Source organism: Mytilus galloprovincialis, chromosome 7, assembly GCF_965363235.1.
Source record: "Mytilus galloprovincialis chromosome 7, xbMytGall1.hap1.1, whole genome shotgun sequence".
Classification (NCBI taxonomy): Eukaryota; Metazoa; Mollusca; class Bivalvia; order Mytilida; family Mytilidae; genus Mytilus; species Mytilus galloprovincialis.
In genome coordinates this window covers 28,763,947-28,786,585 of record NC_134844.1, presented here as the reverse complement: position 1 = coordinate 28,786,585, position 22,639 = coordinate 28,763,947, and the positions used below count along the sequence as shown (strand labels likewise).

At 33.2% G+C, this 22,639-nt stretch overlaps 1 protein-coding gene across 1 annotated transcript in view; it reads left to right on the top strand.

Annotated features, from left to right (window-relative positions):
- Window positions 1-4,446: 4,446 nt before the first annotated feature.
- LOC143084172 (uncharacterized) overlaps window positions 4,447-22,639 on the top strand; it is a 71,363-nt gene continuing 53,170 nt past the window's right edge. Inside the window, exons 1-6 of the mRNA XM_076260581.1 lie at window positions 4,447-4,624; window positions 12,984-13,073; window positions 14,414-14,475; window positions 14,890-14,972; window positions 20,442-20,526; window positions 21,230-21,373. Of these exons, the coding sequence (XP_076116696.1) occupies window positions 4,560-4,624; window positions 12,984-13,073; window positions 14,414-14,475; window positions 14,890-14,972; window positions 20,442-20,526; window positions 21,230-21,373 (529 nt within the window). The 5' untranslated portion in view covers window positions 4,447-4,559. The remainder of the gene's footprint in view (window positions 4,625-12,983; window positions 13,074-14,413; window positions 14,476-14,889; window positions 14,973-20,441; window positions 20,527-21,229; window positions 21,374-22,639) is intronic.

Genomic DNA, 22,639 nt, shown 5'->3' with positions numbered 1-22,639 from the left:
TGTTTTGTTGTTGTTTTTTTGTGTTTTTTTTATTTTGATGAATCTGTTTGGTAGACCAAATTGAAAAACATAATAAAAGAGACATCTTCTGAATGAATCTGCTGAACACATTTTGTAGTGATCTATTTATGTAAAACAATCAAAGTCAGTACATGTAGTAGTTATAATAGGCAATAGATAAATCTGAATTTGTCACCACTTTTTTTGAAATATCAAAAAATGGATCTAGTTAAAATTGACAACTTGGTAATCTTAAGATCTTATGCGAAAAAAAACCCATTTTAAGTGGAATGAACAAGTTTCATTCAAACTGCTTAATACTACTATATTTATGATTCTTTTCTGATGTAACACTGTTGGATAACCACGTATCATTATACAGTTCAAGTTCAAGTTCTGTAAACAAAAGAAAGGGATATGATTTCTAGGAGACAAATATACAATTCTAATATGATGTGCTTCTTTCGCTTTGTGAACAAACCCATCCTCTAAATCCAATAAAATTTGTTTGCACATGCTTATATTGACTTCTTCAGAATAATGAATTTTATCAAATTATCATGCACTTAATATATTTCCTTATACTTTTAAACACTTCCATACTCTTTATAAATGTGGCACATGATGTTACTAATTCATTTATTTTGACTGTAATGTGTTGAATTCTAAAATTGACATATTTGACCTAGATATGACAATTGTTCATGCTGAATGTTCAAACTCCTCCCTCTGAAAAATCACAGTGTCAGCCATTTGCTTCTTTACAAACAAAAAAGGGAGGATCATGGAAGAGCCTACACAAACACTTTTACATCTATACTTATTTGACATAGAAATTACCTTTATTGTCCTATTCAGAATCGAAATAATTGATGCAAGTTATACTTTATTGTAGTTTTAACATGGGTTGGCATTATATTCGAGTTATTTTAGCCCTCACTATCGCCTGGGCAAAAATAATCATGAATATAATGCCTACTCATGTTAAAACTACAATAGAGTATAGCTTGCATCAATTATTTCTAAAGTGAGACCAATGGTTGAGGATGTAAAAACTATATGGCACCGTGCAACCTTCAACAATGAGGAAAACCGTATTTTTAGCTATAACAGACCCCTGCATGAGAAAAATTAAACAATTCATAAAAAAAACCAATAGCCTGATGTTTGCCAAAAAACAGAGAAGAACAGAGGTGGATTTAGGGGGGCAGAAGTCCCCAGACCCTCTTTTTTGGGAACAATTTGGTTGATTATATAGGGAATCACTGTAACATGACTTGAGCAGGCCTCTTTTAAGGCAGTCCTAGGCCTCTTTTTATGAAAATTTCTGGAATGGCCACTATAGAATAAACAAATAATGCAGGCAGCCACCACCAACCACTACTCACTGAATTACAGCGGGATTCCTTGTTTTGAGAGAGCTCAACCCTAATTCTAACTTCTAGTCATTTGTCTTATTGGCTATCATACCACATATTAATTTATGAAGGCCATTGATATTGGGAAAGCTGTTGCATTTAATAATTTTTATCCAGTCTTTTTTGGTTTTGACTGTTAAACAGCATTTATTTTATTGTTGTTGGCCAAACATTCAATTGTGATTTGCATATACATATGTATATATATTGATGAAACGAATTGTTGAGTTGACAATCTGAGAGTGAATGTATCAGGGGAAAAAGCAGATTATTTTGTCTGCAATTTTTACTTAAGTGTGTTGGTTAAGAGCAGTGAATGACATCATTTTGAACCACTTTTCATTATGTTTATATATTTATTCTGTCAATAAGATGAGTTCAAAATGACTGATTCTTGTGCCTTTGGTAGAACAAGTGGACCCGATATGACTTCATGTTTATGCATCTTGTACAGCCAAACTGTAATGTATAATATCATCTATCTGCTAGATGAATATATATGTCCAGGAAGACATAAATCTATGGCCCTCCTCATCTATATTCCAGGTACCTTGTGCTTTGGACAGTGGTGTGGACGTAGACCGAAATGGGTAGGGAACTTCTGAAAGTAAAAAGCAACAAATTAAATGTGTAATTAACCAGGAACATATCTGTTAGATAATGTAACTGACAAGTCACATGAATTCCAAGTTTGGCAAAAGGTAGTCGCCAGCTTAAATTTAATCCATAATGTAGAATATTTAGATGACAGGTTAAAACATTAACAAGCTGCTTATATATATCAGCAAAACCCTTTTCCTCGACCCACTGAATTATACTTATCATTTATTGTTACTGTTTTCTACTGATTGTATACCTTCTCTTTGAAAACAGAGACGGCAGCTACGCTTTATATGACTGTTGAAGATAATATTACCATAATTGACAGTAACTTCATAAGTATGATTTACTTGTGTCAAATCCATTTTGCTTTAATTCAGCAAATGAAATATGTTTAAACTAATTGACATTGACCTTAATCATTTAACTATTATCCACACACCAATACACTACTAGTATTATATATTATAATGAAGGACAGGACCACGCAAGGGCACCCAGTGTTGTTTCAAATGTAACGTACACATGCATGGAGTAGTGGGAGAGAGTCGTGCACCTAACACACACAAAAAGGTCCTTTCAATCATATCTCAATACGAAAAGGATACGTGGAGGTCAATAAGAAGGCTTAGTTCTTGACTCTCCATACATAGCCTTAGGCAGTTTTGAAGCATCTCATTCTTTGTCAGGGCCTGTGTCATCCTATTATCGTTTCAGAGCTTATGTATCCGGCCCTATCTCTTCTTCCATGGTAGCTACTATATCCTCCTTTTTGTACAAAAATGTATTGCTGGAACGTAAAAAAACACAATCAATCAATTATTTTTAGTACTGAAAATCAGTGTATATTTTAAAATGAATTTTTTTCCAAATGCTATTACTTTTTCAAATTAACTGATAGCTCGACAACATGAAAATATTCTATTTTCCATTATTGTAATCATTATAGTCTTTTGGTGGAGTTGAAAAAATCACGAAAGTTCAATTAAACAAAGTGAGGAAATAAGTATATACAAGTATAAGACTGAGAAACTTACAATAATCCACTAACAAGACCAGCCTCGAACTTTAACAAGGAAACTAGATTGTTGTTTGCATTATGTCCAGTGACAAATGTTTCACGAGTTTCACGGCTAGGACAAAGGAAACATTTTGATGATGATTATTTTTTACGTCCAGTGACAAATGTTTCATGTGTATCAGGACAAAGAAATCTTTCGGTGATGATTTTTATGTGCATTACGTCCAGTGAAAAATGTTGCGTGTATATCAGGACATAGACATTATTTGATGATGAGATAGTACTTCACTTTAAGTCCAGTGACAAAGGTTTTATGCATTATGCCATATCAGGTGACGAAATTTTGCTACTCCCAGAAAAAGCATGCATTTTATATTTTCAAAAGTTTTAAGTGGGTTTTTAAATATTACAAAATTTGTCTTAGACATAGTGGTAAAATTTGAAACGAAATAATTAAAAACTTTTAGAATGATACTTGCAAGAAATGCTAAATGAAATTATAGATCTATTTCATTTTCCAATACTAAAAAACTCTGTTGAATATAATATCTGTTTAAACACTTGCTGATATCCAATAATTGAAAACGAGATCGTTTAATATTCCCCTTCCCCTATCCACCCCATCCGTCATCCAGTTTCTTTACTGGCCTAAAACTTGCCTTAAAGCAAATTTAACACCGAAACAAAGCACCCACCTGGTCTAACCTGTATCACTGTAATTAAATACGCTGTCGAAAAATCGCTTTTAAGTGTGAATAAAACAAGTTTTTTTTATGTAAGAAAAACTTGATACAGACATAATAAATAGTTAGTTTCTAAAGCATGTAGCAAATATATTCTGGTGGTGAGACCTGGGTTATCACGGTTGATTAACTTTTTTTCATAGAATCATTCTGCACTACATTATTTCAGATTGATATCTTATAATATACATAAGCTATATGTACTTACTTGATTGGTTATTTACGTCTATTTGGCAATGATTCGTTTATCGTCGAGAACAATAACACTGACAAAAAAGCTAAATAAAATAGTGTTGAAATAAAAAAAAATGGCAAAAGTCAACTTGATCAAGGACAGAAGAAAAAAAAAATATTTGCATTTATCTGTTTGGGTCTCATCTATTCACACTACGAAAATGTATATGTTGAAAGCCTAATATGCAAATATCCACCTTTAAAAACTTGTAGAGTTTTCCTTTTTATCTGACACATTTTTTTTTATAAATATTGAGGAACTATGTAGATGATCCTATGAACTCCCCGCAACAAAGATTAATATATGAAACAAATAAAACTTTAAACCTCTGCCATATTCCTTTAAAGTCTCTTCATTTGTCGGTATTTAATATAATTGTGAATTATTAGTCACTGAAACGGGTACATTCACGGGAATTTAATTAATGATTGAACAAGAACAATAAATACGTGTATAATATGGAGATAAATAATTAGATGTAATATACTGTTATGATTAAGGAATTAGAGGATCCACGAACTCATGTTCTGAAATAAGTTAAAATGTACAAATTATGGACAATTTTTATTTTCATTTCTAGTTTACAAATTTCTTCGTCACAGCCAGGGTAAGTACAATCAATTTTAATTAGTCAAATCATAGTCTTACACAGATAAACATCTGTATTTGGGATTTATAGGACATATACTTATCAGGAAGACACATTAGAGTGTACTCATGCCAAGTTCTTAAATTCTTTGGCAATTACTTTGAGGGATGATAGCGCAAAAATGTAGTTGTTGTACCATTTTATAGTTAGGTACAACCTGATAAAAAATGTCAGGTTTTTTCATCTGCAATTTTCTTTCGTCTGATATCACTTTTCTGTTCACCAGGCTTGTTATGTGTAATGTAGCTGTGTGAGCTTGCCAAGGCTTGTTATGTGTAATACAGCTTTGTGAGCTTGTCACTGCTTTTTTTAAACGGATTAGTAGAAACGTTTTACGTTCTTCGATTATTGGGGAAAAAATGTCCCCCTCCCCCTTCAAGTGGAACCAGTGAATTTAAATTACACCGATTTCTCATACACGCAGTTACTGAAAGCTGGTTCAAAGTCAATTACAGATAAATAAATATACATGAAAGCAGCCTGATAAACGCACAACACTGTTTAATGCCAAAATAAATGTAGCAGTATCGACAGGATTAAGACATATATAAAGTTTTGTCTTTTTAAAAAAAAACCAAAATCAATGCTAAAACCTATAAATACAATATTTAAAGATTCATCTACTATAACTATGTTACATTGATAACCTCTAAATGACCTTTGGTTTTCCTGTTTGAATGGTTTCAATCTAGTCATTCTAGGACCCTTAACAGCTTGGTGTTCTGAGAGAGCCAAGGCTCGGTGTTGAAGGCAGTACTTGAACCAATAATGGTTTACTTTTTGAAATTGTGAATTGGGTGGAGACGGTTGTTTCATTGGCACTCATACCACATCTTTTTATATATATGTAAAGAATAAATTTATTCAAAGAATCAATTAATTTACATGGGTTGTATCTGAGGTTTAATGGCTGTATAGAGAAACATATATATGTATCTATATATTCTTCTTTATATAAACAACAACGCCAATTATAAATTAGGATGTGCTATCCTGAAATTAGCCTTTACTGTTTAAATCAATTTGTGGAATAATGTTCACTGAAATCTAAAACGCGACTACAGACACGGGTATAGCAAACATGTTGTGACATATACACACCGCCCTTTAAGAAGGGACCAAATAAATTAATTCGACCATACCGTCCAAAAGGGGGGGGGGGGGGTTATAACAATCGGAAACAAAAATCGTCTCTTTTTTGTCGTTAGCCGGTATTAGTATAGAGTTTCTCGTGTGAAAATGAACTTGGGACATTCAAATCTGGGAAAGGACCAATTTTGCTGACTGTAACATATTTAGTTGTTACAGTAGTCAGTGGCGTAGATTTCCTTCTATTTATACCGAGGCAGGGGGTCAGGGGGGCGCTGGTCACCTGAAGCTATAGAGGTTTTTACACTGATTTGAACAAGAAAAAATCGTTAAAAATCTTCGTTAAAATTAGAAAAACTTGACTTATCATCAAAGTAACAAAAAACTTTACAAATAATGTAAGTAAATATCCTGTACTATATTATACAGTTTCAATATGGTTAAAACAAAAGTTACTGACGAAAACTTATAAAAAGTAACTGTCCTTGTTTGATCTGTCTTGTTGATAGACATACCCCTTAAAAACGATAAGTGCTTTAAATTTATTAATAAAAAGTCATTTAGAGGGATATTTTAAATTGTTGCGTTTTCCCATAAATCATCATCAAGGAATTGTATAATTAAATTGTATAATTTAAATATACAATTCCTTGCCATATCATACAGGAACACGTCTGTTAGTAAATGGGCACAATCGGTGCCTATACTGAGGAATACCTCCGATCTGTAGATCATAAACTTTGTCTTTATTGTCCAAACGTACACGAATGTAGCCGAAGGGAAACTTGATATTCTGTTCATTTTGTATAAAAAAGCACATTTAAAGCTTTCGTCGTCTCATCACTGTTCCAGTAGGCATATCTGTCATATTTTACTTTTTCCGAGAAGGCGTAATATTACGATTGTCAGACTATAAATCTGCAACCAGATTTACTGTCTACTTTAATTTCTATTCACACAATAATGTGTTTTTTTTGAATGTTCAATTAAAAAATGTGTAGTTTTTTCTCGGCTTTTAGCTTGAAAATAAACTGCGTTATCTATCATTTTTGTCGAGCCTGCAACTTTTGTTGCAGAAAGCTCGACATAGGGATAGTGATCCCGTTACGGCGGCGGCGTTAGCTAACTTCTTAAAAGGTTTCTATTTTAGAAGGTGAAAGACCTGGATTCTTCATACTTTGTATATAGATGCCTCATGTTACGAAGTTTCCGTCAGTCACATGTCCAATGTCCTTGACCTCATTTTTATGGTTCAGTGACCACTTGAAAAAAAAGTTGTGTACCTTGCAAGGTCCTCATGCCCGTCAGACAGTTTTCACTTGACCTCGACCTCATTTCATGGATCAGTGAACAAGGTTAAGTTTTGGTGGTCAAGTCCATATCTCAGATACTATAAGCAATAGGGCTAGTATATTTGTTGTATGGAAAGACTGGAAAGTGTACATGTTCAACTGGCAGGTGTCATCTGACCTTGACCTCATTTTCATAGTTCAGTGGTTATAGTTAAGTTTTTAAGTTTTGGTCTTTTTATCTAATATGGTCTACCAGAAACAATGAAAACATATAGTAAGACCTTTGGCCTAAAGATTGACCAATCAAAAGGTTAGAATTTTCCCTCCAAAATGATATGAAAGAAAAGAGGTTCACCAAAGGGAAAAGAGAATGATACTAGAACAATAGTACTAGAAATAGAAACAATGAATAACCAAACTATCAAACACTCCAATAAAATTAATATCATCAATATCATATTTGATATATCAATCAAATATGACTCTGCCACATAACCAAATTTGGTGTATGGAAATATATTATGATCTATATGTCAGTCCCGCAGGTTTTATTTGACCATGACCTCAATTGCACGGTTCATTGCTCAGTGTTAAGTTTTTGTGTTTTGGTCTATTTTTCTTAAACTATAAGTAGTAGGTCAACTATATATGTTGTATGGAAGCTTTGTTAGCTGTACATGTCTGCCTGGCATGGTTCATCTGACCTTGACCTCATTTTCATGGTTCATTGGTCTTTGTTTAGCTATCTTGGTTAATGTTAAGTTTATGTGACAGTTGTAATAAAGCTTTATACTTAGGACTATCAAAATAAGATCAATGATTAGTAAAGAAGGCGAGACATTTCAGTGTGTGCACTCTTGTTATTTAAAGTCGAGTAAAGTAGAAATTCGACTAATTGCGGACGCTTGATACTCCATGCATATACCACCCTTTTAGGGAGCTACCATTTTATTTTATGGGGGGGGGGGGGGGCTAGGCTGAAAAATTTTGTCCTGCATTTTTTTAGCTGTAATCTCTGTCCTGCCTTTTTATTTTTCACTCTGTTCGGTCCTGCCTTTTTTTTTTAGTTTATCCTGACTTTTTTTTACCTTAATTGTCGTCCTGACTTTCTTTTTTGCAAGTGTCTCATCCTGCCTTTTTTTCAAATTCCCCCCCCCCCCCCCCCCATAAAAATCAAATGGTAGCTCCCTTAGTAATAATAACTAAAGTATAAAACGTGTAAAAGGTTAACACATTTAAAGTTATATTTTTTTACCGTTTTCTACATTTGTGAATATGGTTCAGATCGTTTTTTTCTATTTGAAGAAAGGAAAGTCCGGCCGATACGTAACTCCGTATTTGTGTTTCTTTTCCGGAAACGGAACGGAATTTACCTTTTGGCGCCAATTCAAAACTGAAAGTACGTTCAAAACAACCTTTGTAACACTCTTCAACCGTAATAATTACTATCAATAACTAGGAGAAAATCTTTGAGCCTCTACATTCTTTATAAAAGTATACATACATGTACACATATATTATATTTGGTTTCATGTCGTAGAGAAATCGTGCTGGACAGAAGTATAATTACCAACACTGGCAACAGACATCATACTCATACACTATAACAAAGCTACATTTAGGCCTACCAGGGGGCAGATCCAGCCATTTTCCAAAGGGGGTTCTCAACCCAGGATAAAGGGGATGGGGGTTCCAACCACATATTCCCTTTAAATGCATTGGTCGTCCCAAAAAAGGGGGGTTACCCATTTTCTTGGACATCAGTGCATTTATCCGCCATTGCTTATGGGACTGTTACTGTGCTATGCGGTATGACATTGTTAATGGCTGTTCTTTGACCTTAAGTTTCTTATTATTTTTACATTATTTGGTATCTGGTTGAGTGTACAGTCTCATTGGCAATCATACCACATCTTATTTTTACAATAACTTATAATCCATTCCTCATAATGATAACCTTTAGGCACTGGCCACAATTACATGGAAATGTAACAATAATAAAAATATTATTGTTACATCAGAGACTAATTGCCGGAATGCAAAGTTGGGTAAGGAACCGATTAATTATGAATGTAACAATAATTATTGAGGCTACGGTTACATTGTATTATTGTTACATGAAAAACAGCAATGTACGCTAGATTTATAAAATTTAAATCTTCTATAGTTGTGTTGCTTAATTCTTTCAGTCCCCATATGTACTTGTAATAATGATAAATATAATAAATATTATTATTCAACATGCAAATGGTGTTTAAATAGTTTTACATATTAATGGTTTTTATGGTCTTAAAGGTACTACTTCAAATTTAATATCAATTAATAGTAACTTCTAAAAAAATGAATGGGGAATGACGAAAGCCCCCGCTAGCATATAACGTTATAAAGGGACATAACTATAAACTTTAGAACTGTAAAAGTGAAGCTGCCAAAAATTTAACTTAAACTGAGTTTAGAGGTAATAAGCATTATATACACATTTCATTAAATTTAGTTAAGACAAACTTAAGTTAAGAGAACAGAAACTAAAAAATTCTTAAATTTTTCCACTTGTAAAGGGGCATAACCCTAGAATGGTAATCAAAGTGCTTGTAATCACTGAATGATAAATTAATTTTTTCTGTAAAAATTCTGTTTTGAGAATCTTCCTCCAATTCAGGAGCACTTCAATTGATGAGTAATTATCCACTAAAATAAAAGTTAATGTATTTTAACACTTAAAATGTGACATTTCATTGGATTAGTAGTCTTTCATTAAAACTAAATTTTTGTGTACCAACATAATCATTGTAATGGTAAAAAAAATTAAAAAAATTAAAATGTTGCATTTTGTAGTTTTAACCTATTTATTCATGAAATTTACAAATATTTCAAATTTTAGATTTGGAAACAAGCTTCACACAGTTTACATCAATTATATTGTTTTTTTATTAGTACCTGTTTCCCTGTGATCATGGTGATGAGAGTTGTAACTGGGAACTTTATCAATGGAAATTTAAAACTGAATAGATTTTTCAGTCCACACTAAAAGTTTAAAAAAGTTTAAAATCCAAGAATACTGTCACAAAAAATGGAAAATGGCCCTAGCCTGCAGTTAAGTGGTACACAATTAAGATTTCAAAAAAATATTGTAGTTGTTGTGAAATGACAGAATTCAGTTGAATTTTAGATAATTAACTATCAACTTTAATCGAATTTTTTGATTTAGAAGATGCAGAACTCTTCCATTGGTCCAAATTGAATCCTAAACTAAGGAAATGAAATTACATAAACAACAATTGATTTCAATATTGTCAACCTTTCTACATGTTCTAGCTGTTCTCTTTTTATGCCCCACCTACGATAGTAGAGGGGCATTATGTTTTCTGGTTTGTGCGTCCGTTCGTTCGTCCGTTCGTTCGTCCGTTCGTTCGTCCGTTCGTCTGTCCGTCCGTCTGTCCCGCTTCAGGTTAAAGTTTTTGGTCAAGGTAGTTTTTGATGAAGTTGAAGTCCAATCGACTTCAAACTTAGTACACATGTTCCCTATGATTTGATCTTTCTAATTTTAATGCCAATTTAGAGTTTTTACCCCAATTTCACGGTCCACTGAACATGGAAAATGATAGTGCGAGTGGGACATTCGTGTACTGAGGACACATTCTTGTTCATTCTTTATATGAAGACTATCATAATATACCCCCCCCTTTCCAAAAAAAATCAATTAAATAGAAACAAGGACCGTCTTTCCCCTTAGAGCTATTCAGTTCTTTGATTTAATCAGGAAACCATCCGTCGCTGATGACGACGACAACGTGATACCAATAAATGACCGCAAAATTTTTTGCAATTTGTGCAGTCGTATAAAAACTATTTATCACCAGAAGCATGACAAAATTAAAGGTTGCCTTATCTTCTAAAAGGAATATCGCAGAAAATGAAATTGCATGCTATGCAATACAGACCTTCACAAGGCGGCATCACTGGTGTGTGATGGCTGCTTGGAATGGATTCATCAAAAATGTGTCAAACTTAAACATACTCCAAAACTCCTTACTGGATGCCTCCTAGATATGTAGAAACTGTCATTGTAAATTAAAAAATTAAAGAGATTTTATGTAATAAATTAATAAATTGTATGTATTGTAAATATAAAATAAATGTCTTCAACTTTTATCATTTAGTACATGTAACAATAACGCTATGTAACCATAGTCTAGATAGTTATCATTACATTTGTAATTAATCAGGTCCTTACCCAACCTTGCATTCCGGCATTTAGTCTCCAATGTAACAATAATATTTTTATTATTGTTACATTTCCATGTACCTACTGAACAAACTTTATTTCTAGTTTAACCTGCACAATGACGATCACAAAGATGCTTGATGAACGTTTATAGTGCAGGGATACAGGTGAGCCCGTCAATCTGGTTAATGACGTCACACAGGCGCGAATAATTGACGAGTTTTTTCCTGTGATGGATGAACTCGAAAGTGGTCTATTAACAGCTAATGTCAGGGTGTCGCAATTGCACCTATCTAGCAAAAATAGCAGCTGAAATCTTGCAAGATTTCCTAGAGACTAAACAATTTGTAATTTTATGATTTGATACGATGCACATCTTTCAAAATAGGTAAATATATTTAGATTTACACAAACTGTTCACTGTATTTATCTACAGATGAAGTGTTTACTGAAAAAGTAAAATTTATGAAAACTTTGCCATGACGTCTGACATCAAAACGTCATGTTTTTAAAATTAGCAAATACAAATTGTTTGGGGGCCAGCTGTCGGACGACTCTGGGTGCGGGAATTTCTCGCTGCATTGAAGACTCTTCATAATTATTACCCGGCCACTTCCACTTGTATTTTTGTCCATCTGATGAGTTAATCCTTTTTCAACTGATTTTTATAGTTTGTTCTTATGTTGTACTGTTATACCACTGTCCCAGGTTAGGGGGAGGGTTGGGATCATGCTAACATGTTTAACCCTGCCACATTATTTATGTATGTGCCTGTCCCAAGTCAGGAGCCAGTAATTCAGTGGTTGTCGTTTGTTAATGTGTTACATATTTGTTTTTGTTCATTTTTTTTATATAAATAAGTCTGTTAGTTTTCTCGTTTGATTTGTTTTACATTGTCTTATCGGGGCCTTTTATAGCTGACTATGCAGTATGGGCTTTGTTTAGCTCATTGTTGAAGGCTGTATGGTGACCTATAGTTGTTAATGTCTGTGTCATTTTGGTCTCTTGTGGACAGTTGTCTCATTGGCAATCATACCACATCTTCTTTTTTATATTGTTGGTGACCTTCTGCTGTTGTCTGTTCTATGGTCAGGTTGTTGTCTCTTTGACACATTTCCCATTTCCATTCTCAATTTTACAATATGTTACATGCATCCATTTCTTAAAAAATGAAAAGTAAGCATATGCATGGACTGATATCCAATTATTCAAAATATTTTAAGAGATTAAACTAAAGCTCTGTTATTTGACTTTTGAAGATGCAGATTTAAGCATGAGTGCAATTTGGGTATTCCTCATTACTGAATAATTGATCTTTTGGAGGTCAGTTCAGAACAGTTTTTCTTTGATTCGATATGGAATCTAAAAAACTAAATTGGTGAAAACGTATAGTAAATTATGAAACATCAACAAATATAAACACATAATGGAAACTTTTGTCTGGAGCATAAATAAACGTGGGTTAAAAAAACTGTCAAAATAGGTTCAATTTGGGTACATTAGTACCCTCATGTTACAGGTCACCTTAAGGCCTCCAACAATGAGCAAATCCAATACTGCATAGTCAGCTATAAAAGGCCCTGAAATCACAAATGTAAATCAATTCAAACAAGAAAACTAACGGCCTTATTGATACAAAAAAAATTGAACAAAAACAAATGTTTATCAAAGCAACACACAACAACCACTGAATTACATGTTTATTTTTCAGACCTGGATGGTGTTCCTCTACAACTTACAGTTCAGAAAGATATGAAGAACTTTGTGGATCATGGGTGACTGATACTTGTACTAGATATAGGTGAGCATTTTTTTTAATTCAGATTCTTCTAGTGCAAGTGAATATCATATTCACCCTGCCAGTCTTCCTCTATTCCAAATGTTCTGATTTTTAATTGCTATAATTTTTGTGAATTTGTAATGTTTGAATATTGGAAAAAATATAGATTGCAGGGTCTGTTTCATTTAGTTTGGATTTATTTATATTCATGTACATATTGTATATTATTATGTAGAATAAGGTGATTTATATGAATTTCTTATTGTAAGATACCAATAATGACAAATTTGAGATAAGTGATTCAGCTTCACTCTTGAGACTTTCCCAGATACTCACTTGACACTTCAACCTGAAGATTTGCACCATAACAGTTTGAACAAATTGATTAACACATTGGACAGGTATATACTAAATGTGGACCCTGATACAGTTGGCTTTTCACATGAACTCTCAGAATTGTACATTTAACATTTATCCTAAAAAGGAGGCATTATTATTGTATCCATAATAGGCAACCATCTAGATTTACTATCAAATATAATTATTGTATAACATCCGATTCAGATCAACTGGAGTATACGGAAGACATACTAGTTCTCATCAGCGGATTATTATGAGTGAATCAGCATTACATTTAATGACTAATATGGACACATCGACATATCGACACATCGACACATAGACTCATCGACATATAGACACATCAACATATAAACACATCGACACATAAACACATCGACATATAAGCACATCTATATCGACACATGGAGACATAGACACAAAGCCACATCACCACATTGACACTTCGCATATCGACACATCGAGACATAGACACATCAACACATCGACATATAAACACATCTACATTTACACATCGACACATAGAATTACTAGTATCTCAAACATTTGTTTATTTGTTCGTTTTGTTTTGCTACTTTAGTAGTGTTGATAGGCAACATAAATCTTACGCTGTAGCCTGTGTTAATTATCAATCCATCGATGTTATAATTACATACAAATATACATTGGTTGTGTCAAATGGCAATCAAACGCCGTATGCTATGTAAATAAAGTAATCTAGCGCCATAGACTCTGTCAGAGAGCAATCTAATGCCGAAGACAGTGTATGAGAGCAATCTTAGTTAGGGTTCAGGTTAGGGTTCAGGTTAGGGTTTAACGTTATCTTTTACCATATGTTTTTCAAATCCGTAGGCTGTGTCAAATGGCAATCTAACGCCCTTGATATATTAAGCAGACAAGATATTGCTTTTCGCCATTCTATGTAATGGTATATAGTTTGTTAGTGTAAAATGAGATTGAAAACAGATTGGACATCTTTAAAAAAAAATATTTGATTTCAGGTCAATCAGCACCACAAATGATTTTTGCTGTGACGGTTATACCGGGGTAGATTGTGATGAATGTATGTTTTTTTAAGTTTAGATTTTTTAAAATATAACCAACAATATAGCTCAAACGAAACATTATTGAATTTAGTCAAGAAAAAAAAAGAAAAATGTTAAATCAATGAAAAGAAATAAAGAATTTGAAACCTATCTGTTAACATAAAATGGTATGAAATTTTTTTCAGTCAATATTATCGTAGTTTCCTCATGGTCTATAATGTCATACAATTAGATTGAATAAAAACTCTTTCATTATTTCATCATTTATTAAGTTTGACCCCAGATAGGATATAAAGCACTTACCTATCTCCGAGCTTTAGCTCAAAAATTAATATATTACTGTGAAGTAATTCAACCTCAAAATGAGGTAATAAATGTATGTACACTGTTAAGTGTAAATGGTCATTAAAGGATTTTCTTTTATTTCATAGTTTTTTGTGATGGCAAGACTGGCACAGATGCTTGTAAATTATTTTATGCGGATCCTATCATAATAAGGCCATATGAAAATGTTGTAAGTATATAAGTATATAGACTTCTGCAACAGAAAACACAAAGAAACGTGCACAGGTGAAGTGAAGATTTTTATGCAGTTAAGCTGCATTATGCGAGCACCCTAGATTTGTGTTCTACCCAATAAATGCTGAAATACTTGCCATTGTTATTAACTAGCTTGCTACTATGTTATATATAACTAATTGAACACTTTTTCATACTTTTTATTCTGGATTACAAAAAATATGACCAGAAAAACCTTAAATGATCGTCGATTTATCCAAAAGTTTTGAAGTTACACATAGGAAGTAGTGCTTATTGAGAATCCTTGTGTAGTTCATTATGACTTGTGCTTTTGGCCAAGATGTCAAAGAACAATTGTATGAAATATTTTATCGCCGAAAATCTCTTAAGACAAGTAGTTTAGATTTCCCAAATGGCAAAAGTCGTAGGAATATTGTTTGTCATCAATACGTAGTACAACTACGTCAGTAGTCTATTATATAATTCGTTCGTTGGCGGCAATTTCAAATTAGAAAAAGAATTTTCATATCTTTTCAATTTGGAGGCAGGTGTGCAAATTAGCGGAATTTCGACTAGGATAGTTGGTTTCTAGCTACGCCCGACGTAGTCAACTTCCACTTGAAAGAAAATAAGAATTAACTTTGCAAACCTTTCAGTCACCATGTTCACCAAAGTCTCCAACTGAACGAGCTAAAAACTTATTTTTATCATTATGATTCATGACAGCGATGTCATTTTGTTCAACCGCTAGCTTTATACAGAAAATCGCCGACAAATATTGTATAAATTCGAGTAAAATCGTATCTTATTAACAAAAACAACATTGTAAACACATAACAATGGCGGCCGTGAAGACAAAATTTAACAATAACGGATCCGATTCCGGAAGCAAATAAGGGTAATTCCGGGTTTGGAATTACAAAATAAATCCAAGCAGGTGAAAAAATACATCTATACATGGTAAATGAATATAAACACTAAAATTGTAAACCAAAAGATATATGTAAAGAAAGAAAAAGCAGAAACATATTTTATACAAAAACTCAAAATTCTTTTTGACAAATTTTAATTTACAAATCTAATACAACGTGACAGCTGGGAATAGTAATAATTATATATAACAATATACCTGATCATGGTCTCAGTCTAAATTTTCTTTATCAGTGATAAATGATGATAATGCATGTGAGATGCTTTTAAAGTGTAAACATATTACTGCAATTTCGAAGGGTTATTTTTTATCTCAAATTTGAAGGGTCAATTAAAGTAGCTGAAAGTTTCTTTCTTTATTTTCACAAATAATATAACTATATTATATATGCCTGAATGTAAGTAAATCATGAGATATATAGGTGGCATCCTTTGGGCCACTCTACCCCCTCCTGTTTAATAACTTGGAAACGGTCAAGCTCCTCACCCCTAAACCATATGAGGGGCAGATCCAGGATTTTAGGTTAGGAGGGGCGCAAACTTAAATTTCCTCTGAGTAGAGCGAGGCTAAAAAAAATTGAGGTGAAATTATCGGAATATTCTTTATTAAGCTGAGAACAACATTTGCTTTGCAAATTTAAGGGGGGTGCACGCCGCCCCCCTCCGACTGAATCCGCCCCTACATATATTCAAATATAATTAAGACAATATAATAAATAAAATGAAATATAGGGGGAGTCCCCGGAGTTACCCCACCCCTCCTGTTTGAGAACTTGGAAACGGTCGAGATCCACACCCCTTAACCATATATATTCATGTTTGTGACAATATGAAAAATCAATGAAATATAGGAAGAGTCGCTGGGGGTCACCCCAACCCTGCTGTTTTAGAATTTAAAAATGGTTGAGATCCCCACCCCTAAACCATATATATTCATGTACGGGACAATATAACAATTCAAATGAAAGATAGGGGAATCCCTTAGGTCACTGTACACCCTCCTGTTTGAGAACTTGGAAATGGTCAAGATCCTCACCCCTAAACCATATATACTCATGTATGGGACAATATAACAAATCAAATGAAATATAGGGGAATTGCCAACCTCTACTGGGACCCCTGGCTTCCATTATTAGAATAATTTACACTTAAGAAACTTAATTAGCATTACCCTATGTAATGTTATTGTGCATTTTATTTTAGCCTTCTCACACCATCATATATGTTTTTATGCCCCACCTATGATAGTAGAGGGGCATTATGTTTTCTGGTCTGTGCGTCCGTTCGTCCGTCCGTCCGTCCGTCCGTTCGTTCGTCCGTTCGTCCGTCTGTCCCGCTTCAGGTTAAAGTTTTTGGTCGAGGTAGTTTTTGATGAAGTTGAAGTCCAATTGACTTCAAACTTAGTATACATGTTCCCTATGATATGATCTTTTAAATTTTAATGCCAAATTAGAGGGTTTATCCCAATTTCACGGTCCACTGAACATAGAAAATGATAGTGCGAGTGGGGCATTCGTGTACTGGGGACACATTCTTGTTATTTAATATACTGTTATATGTTGTTTATTGTTTATTGTCTTTTGTTCTTGTTTTGTGCCTAAAATGCATATACATTCTCTAATATCTATTTTGTGTTTGTATGAATTATTTACAATGGAAAACCAACTTTGCCAAATCTATTTAATGTTGTATCTTAAGAAAAAAATACTGCTGCCAAATTCCAAATTTCAAGGACTTTCTATTTTTTATTTTTATTTTTTTTTCTCTAGTTTTTATTTTTTGTTTTTTGTTTTGTATTTGTGTTTTAATTATTTATTATTTTCTCATCTCTTCTCACATTCTCTCTTAAATAAAATTCTCACTTTATTGATCAATATTGAAATAATTGATACACAATAATATACTGTATATATATTTTGTAATTTTGAGTACTAACAATTACTAACAATTTTTCTAAATATACAATCTAATGTTTAACGAGGCCGGGATAAGGTACTGGTACTTTCTGTATCAAACTAACAAATGTGAAAGTTTTCAATAATGTATGTATAATTTAAAAAAAAAAAAAAAGAAAAAAAAAAAGAAATATAAGGGAAGTCCCTGTGGTCACCCCAACCCTCCTGTTTGAGAACTTGGAAACAGTCGAGATTCCCACACCAAAACAATATATATTCATATATGGGCCAATATAACTAATTAAATGAAATATAGGGGGAGTCCCTGTGGTCACCCTACCCCTCCTGTTTGAGAACTTGGAAACCAATGAGATCCCCACCCCTAAACCATATATATTTATGTATGGGACAATATAACAAATAAAATGAAATGTAGGGGTAGTCCAAAGGGTCACCCTACCCCCAGTTGGAGATCCAGAAATTTTCATAAGTAGGGCCCACTGACTGAATTAAGAGGGGGCCTGCTCCAGATACGCTTCAGTGATTCCCTATATAAGCAACCAATTTTTTCCCAAGGGGGGGGGGGGGGGGGCTGCCCCCCCCCTAAATCCTCTGCCTACGCCTACCTGTTTGAGAACTTGAAAACCATTGAGATCCCCACCCCTAAATTATATATATTCATATGTATGGGACAAAATAACAAATCATTTACTATGGGCAAGTCAGTCAGACCTCACCTTTAATCCCTGTTGTAGTGAACATTTGTCTGATTCGTGTCTCATAACTTTTGTACTATAGAACACAAATTCAGTTTTCTTTCCAGGGAAACCAGTCCATTCATACTATTACATGTTCATACTAAGTCAACTTGAACTTCTAGCATTCAAATAAAACCAAGGTTAACTACCAAGTAGAACAACTGCAATCATTGGGAACTTGTACCACTGCAGACTCACCATAACAAATAGACATTGCTATATGCATTGCTTTTGAAACCTTGATAACATATAAATTATTTGCCTTAATAAATAAATTATTAGATAAACATAAATGCACTAAATATGAATGTTTAATGTTGAGGCAACTTTGCCACCGTTTTCATAATTACGGTTGCCTTGGTTTTTGGTTAACTGCCTTCAGCGCTTACAGCGCTTTGATTTTAAACTGGCCTTTGGTTATAAAGTAAGTTCCATGATGTTTTAGCTGCAGATAGTCAGTACATTATACATATAAACTCACAATAATAGACAAACAAAGAAATGACATAGTTAGTTGACTTGCATGTCATGTATCATTTCGAGCTGATTTTTAATAAGAATGTTTGGAGAACTCCAATGACAAGATTTGCTTGAATGAAGTCATTTTAAAAATAGATAATATTAACAGACAACTTTTGAGTTCGATGCAATTCCAGTCAAAAACTCTGGTTTTAGTGAACGTCATTTGTGCGTTAAGGGACGTCGTCACTTCCATTCCAATGTTGAGCAAGTGGTTGGAAAACTATAATTCTATATTGTACGAATTATTTGGCAAATTGAATTCTCAAAATTGACAATCAGCATTGCTGTCATTAGGGAATTTTCATTTAGTACCTACAGAACAACCGTTATTTCTAGTTTATCCTGCACAATGACGATCACTAAGACGCTTGATGAACGTAAATAATGCAGGGATACAGGCGACCCCCTCTATCTGGTAAATGACGTCATAAAGGCGCGTATAATTGACGAGTTTTTTCCGGTGACGGATGAACTCGAAAGTGGTCTATTGCGTTAAAAAATATATTTCATAAAGATGCATTTTTGTAGATACTTTTATTCCTATAAAGGATATAGCAGACTAATATTACAAAACAAAAACATTACAGGATATTAAAAAAAGGCACACTTACTGCTTTTGTTACAGATTACAGACAGACAGACAGAATTATTTATTATTGTGTCACATACCAATACAGAACAATACCATAAATCATAATATAGGTATAAAAATACAAATAAATTTTTTAATCGAAGATAAAATATCGGTATCCAGCCATGACTGACTTATGAGACACTTTTGCTTAAAAACATATTCTAAAATTCATTTACAAATAAATAAATAAAACTTTTACATTACAATAAAAGAACATACTATTATACACAACTCACACACACAGTGAGGTTTCAACATGAGAGAAAAAATTTCTCACCTCACTAAGAGTTTAAAATACTCCTTCCTAGCACCAGTTTGATCAGAATTCTTTGAAATGTCAAACATACTACATCTATGCAGAACTGGCATAAATTGCCAGACATTCCCACTGTATAACGCAAACAGTCAAACCTGAAAAAACAAAAAAAAAGATAGCTTATTCAAACTAATGAGACAGTAACAGAACAACACAAATAAAACTAGAAATTAAAAGACCTCTAGAAAATATTATCAAAAATGATATGTGTCTGAGTGAAATCCTCTGTCTCTAGCAGGTGAATAAATACTTTAATGACAAGTGGTAAATTGACCTTAGAATGTCCATGTAAAATGATTTAGTGTATAATACATTCAGGTGAAATAGTTTGCATCATCCATCTATGATGATATCAATATTATTCACAATTAAAAAGGCTTTATTAAATCCCTAATATGTATTATTACAGCCCTGGAGCGGTGGAACATGTGTGGCACCAGAGACTTGCGATGGATGTACGGATGGATATTATCCCAATGGACCATATTGTGAGAGTAAGTTGGAAGCTCCTATTTGATAACACTTGACTTTCACATTACACTGCATAGTAGAAGTTTTCATATATATTTTTCATTATCCTCAATATTTGAACAATTGAAGGGAATTAATGTAGCGGTAGTCACTTTTTGCATGAAACCATCAAATTCATATGTTATCTTAATCATATTAATGAGTTTAATCAGTTAGCTTTGACACGACTAGGAAATTTAATGTTAATTAAGACAAAATAAAAGTTAAAACGCAGGTGAAATGTATTTGATAAGAATTTATATCTTATTTTAATATTCAGTTATTATTTTATAACATATACATGTTTTCTTACAGTAAAAATGTAATTATTGATACATTAAAAGGGGGTCTCATTGGGGGTTCTGATCTTGGATCCCACTTATTGTTTTGACAGAATGCTGTATATTGCTTACACTTTGTACGTAAGCAATTCTCATTTTTTTTGTAATTTCCAGTTTCCCTCTAGACTTCATTTCTTGTTTTCACGGCACAATAATTTGACTTCGTGTCACGATTACAAAAAAATCGTCAATCTCGCATCACGCTTAGACCCCAATGAGACCCACTTTAAAAAATCTAAATTTGGAAATTAAAATATAGAATGAAATAATCAAATTTAAATATGATAATATTTAAAATAGTTTTGCTTTTTGAATATATACATTTGAAAGTGAACAATATTTGTAGTTTGTGGTGAAATAAGTGGGTGTTACCATAGAAGCTGTACAACACTAAGTGATACAGTGTGTAAGTGGTGCGAAGGAGATATTGATGGCAGACAATACTTCAGGAAATACACACATGAGATCAGTAATGGCACTCAATGTGACAGTAAGTAGAGATATATAGATATAGAAAGATGTAGTATGAGTGCCAATGAGACAACTCTCCATTCAAGTTACAATCTATAAAAGTAAACCATTTTATTACTGTAGGAAAGTCATATTAAAATGTTTGATACATCATTGCCAGTTGGCAACTCCTATAAAATCAGAATATATTGCGTACATTTATTGTTAATTTTGCGATTTTGATATGACAGACCAAAATGTAAAACGAAGAATTTTGATTACAGGGAAAGCGGCATACTGATGTATGTGTTAGATTTCAGTTCGTATTGCCAAATCACCTTGTCTCATTTTTATCTCGCTTTGACTTTTTCTCCCCTTCTCAGTTATGTTAAACTTTTGCTTACTTAACATGTATTAGTTTGTGATTAGGTCAGTTCTAGGGGAACCATTAGTGGTAGGCCAATGCCAATTGATATGCAGTTGTTTAGAGATAAGCACATCTCATTTCCATGGAAAATATTTGGCCCTGCCCCCCTCAGTCATTGTCTATTGACTTTAATACTTTGGCTTAGTTTACTTGTATTTGTTTGTTATTAGTTCAGTTCAAGGTGAACCCCTAATTATTGGTTATTTGTGCATGTTTCCTTTGATGTGTACTCACTGATAATGTCAGTATCAGTGGACTGGTCGTGATAATAAAATTATTGGGTCAGTTCACAATTGACATGCGCGAATGCACCGCGTAAGGATCTACTTTCCCTTTCATACACAAAATCGCGCTTGATTTTTTTGGCGTAAAAAATTGAAAAGGAAATGTACGAAAACACCATTAAACTTTAAGTATTTTCGTTATCTGCAAAATTATTTTACTATTCACAAGGAGATCATACTAATTATTCATAGTCTGGTGCTGTTCCTATGTGTCTTCTTTTTCTGTTTCTTAAGAAGTATTTGTTTTACCTGTTCATGCAGCCCCCATAAAGTGTTACAATTCATATTTAAACGCAACACATAACTAGTGACCAAAAAGGTTCCGCTATCGCATTAGAGCCGCTAGAAAAAGAAAAAAAAACATTTCCGACATTTTTGTGAGACCATCTAACAAATATAAAGAAGATATGGTTTCATTGTCAATATGTACACATAGACCAATTCAACAAATTTAAATGGGGTCCAGGATAAATTTGAAAAAAGGGTGACTGGGGGCCATAATCTAGAAAACTTTTGGAATGGAACAGTAACAGGTAAAAAGTAAACATTAACCATAAATAGTCTTTGTAGCAGTTGATCAACAAAAAATGAGCTT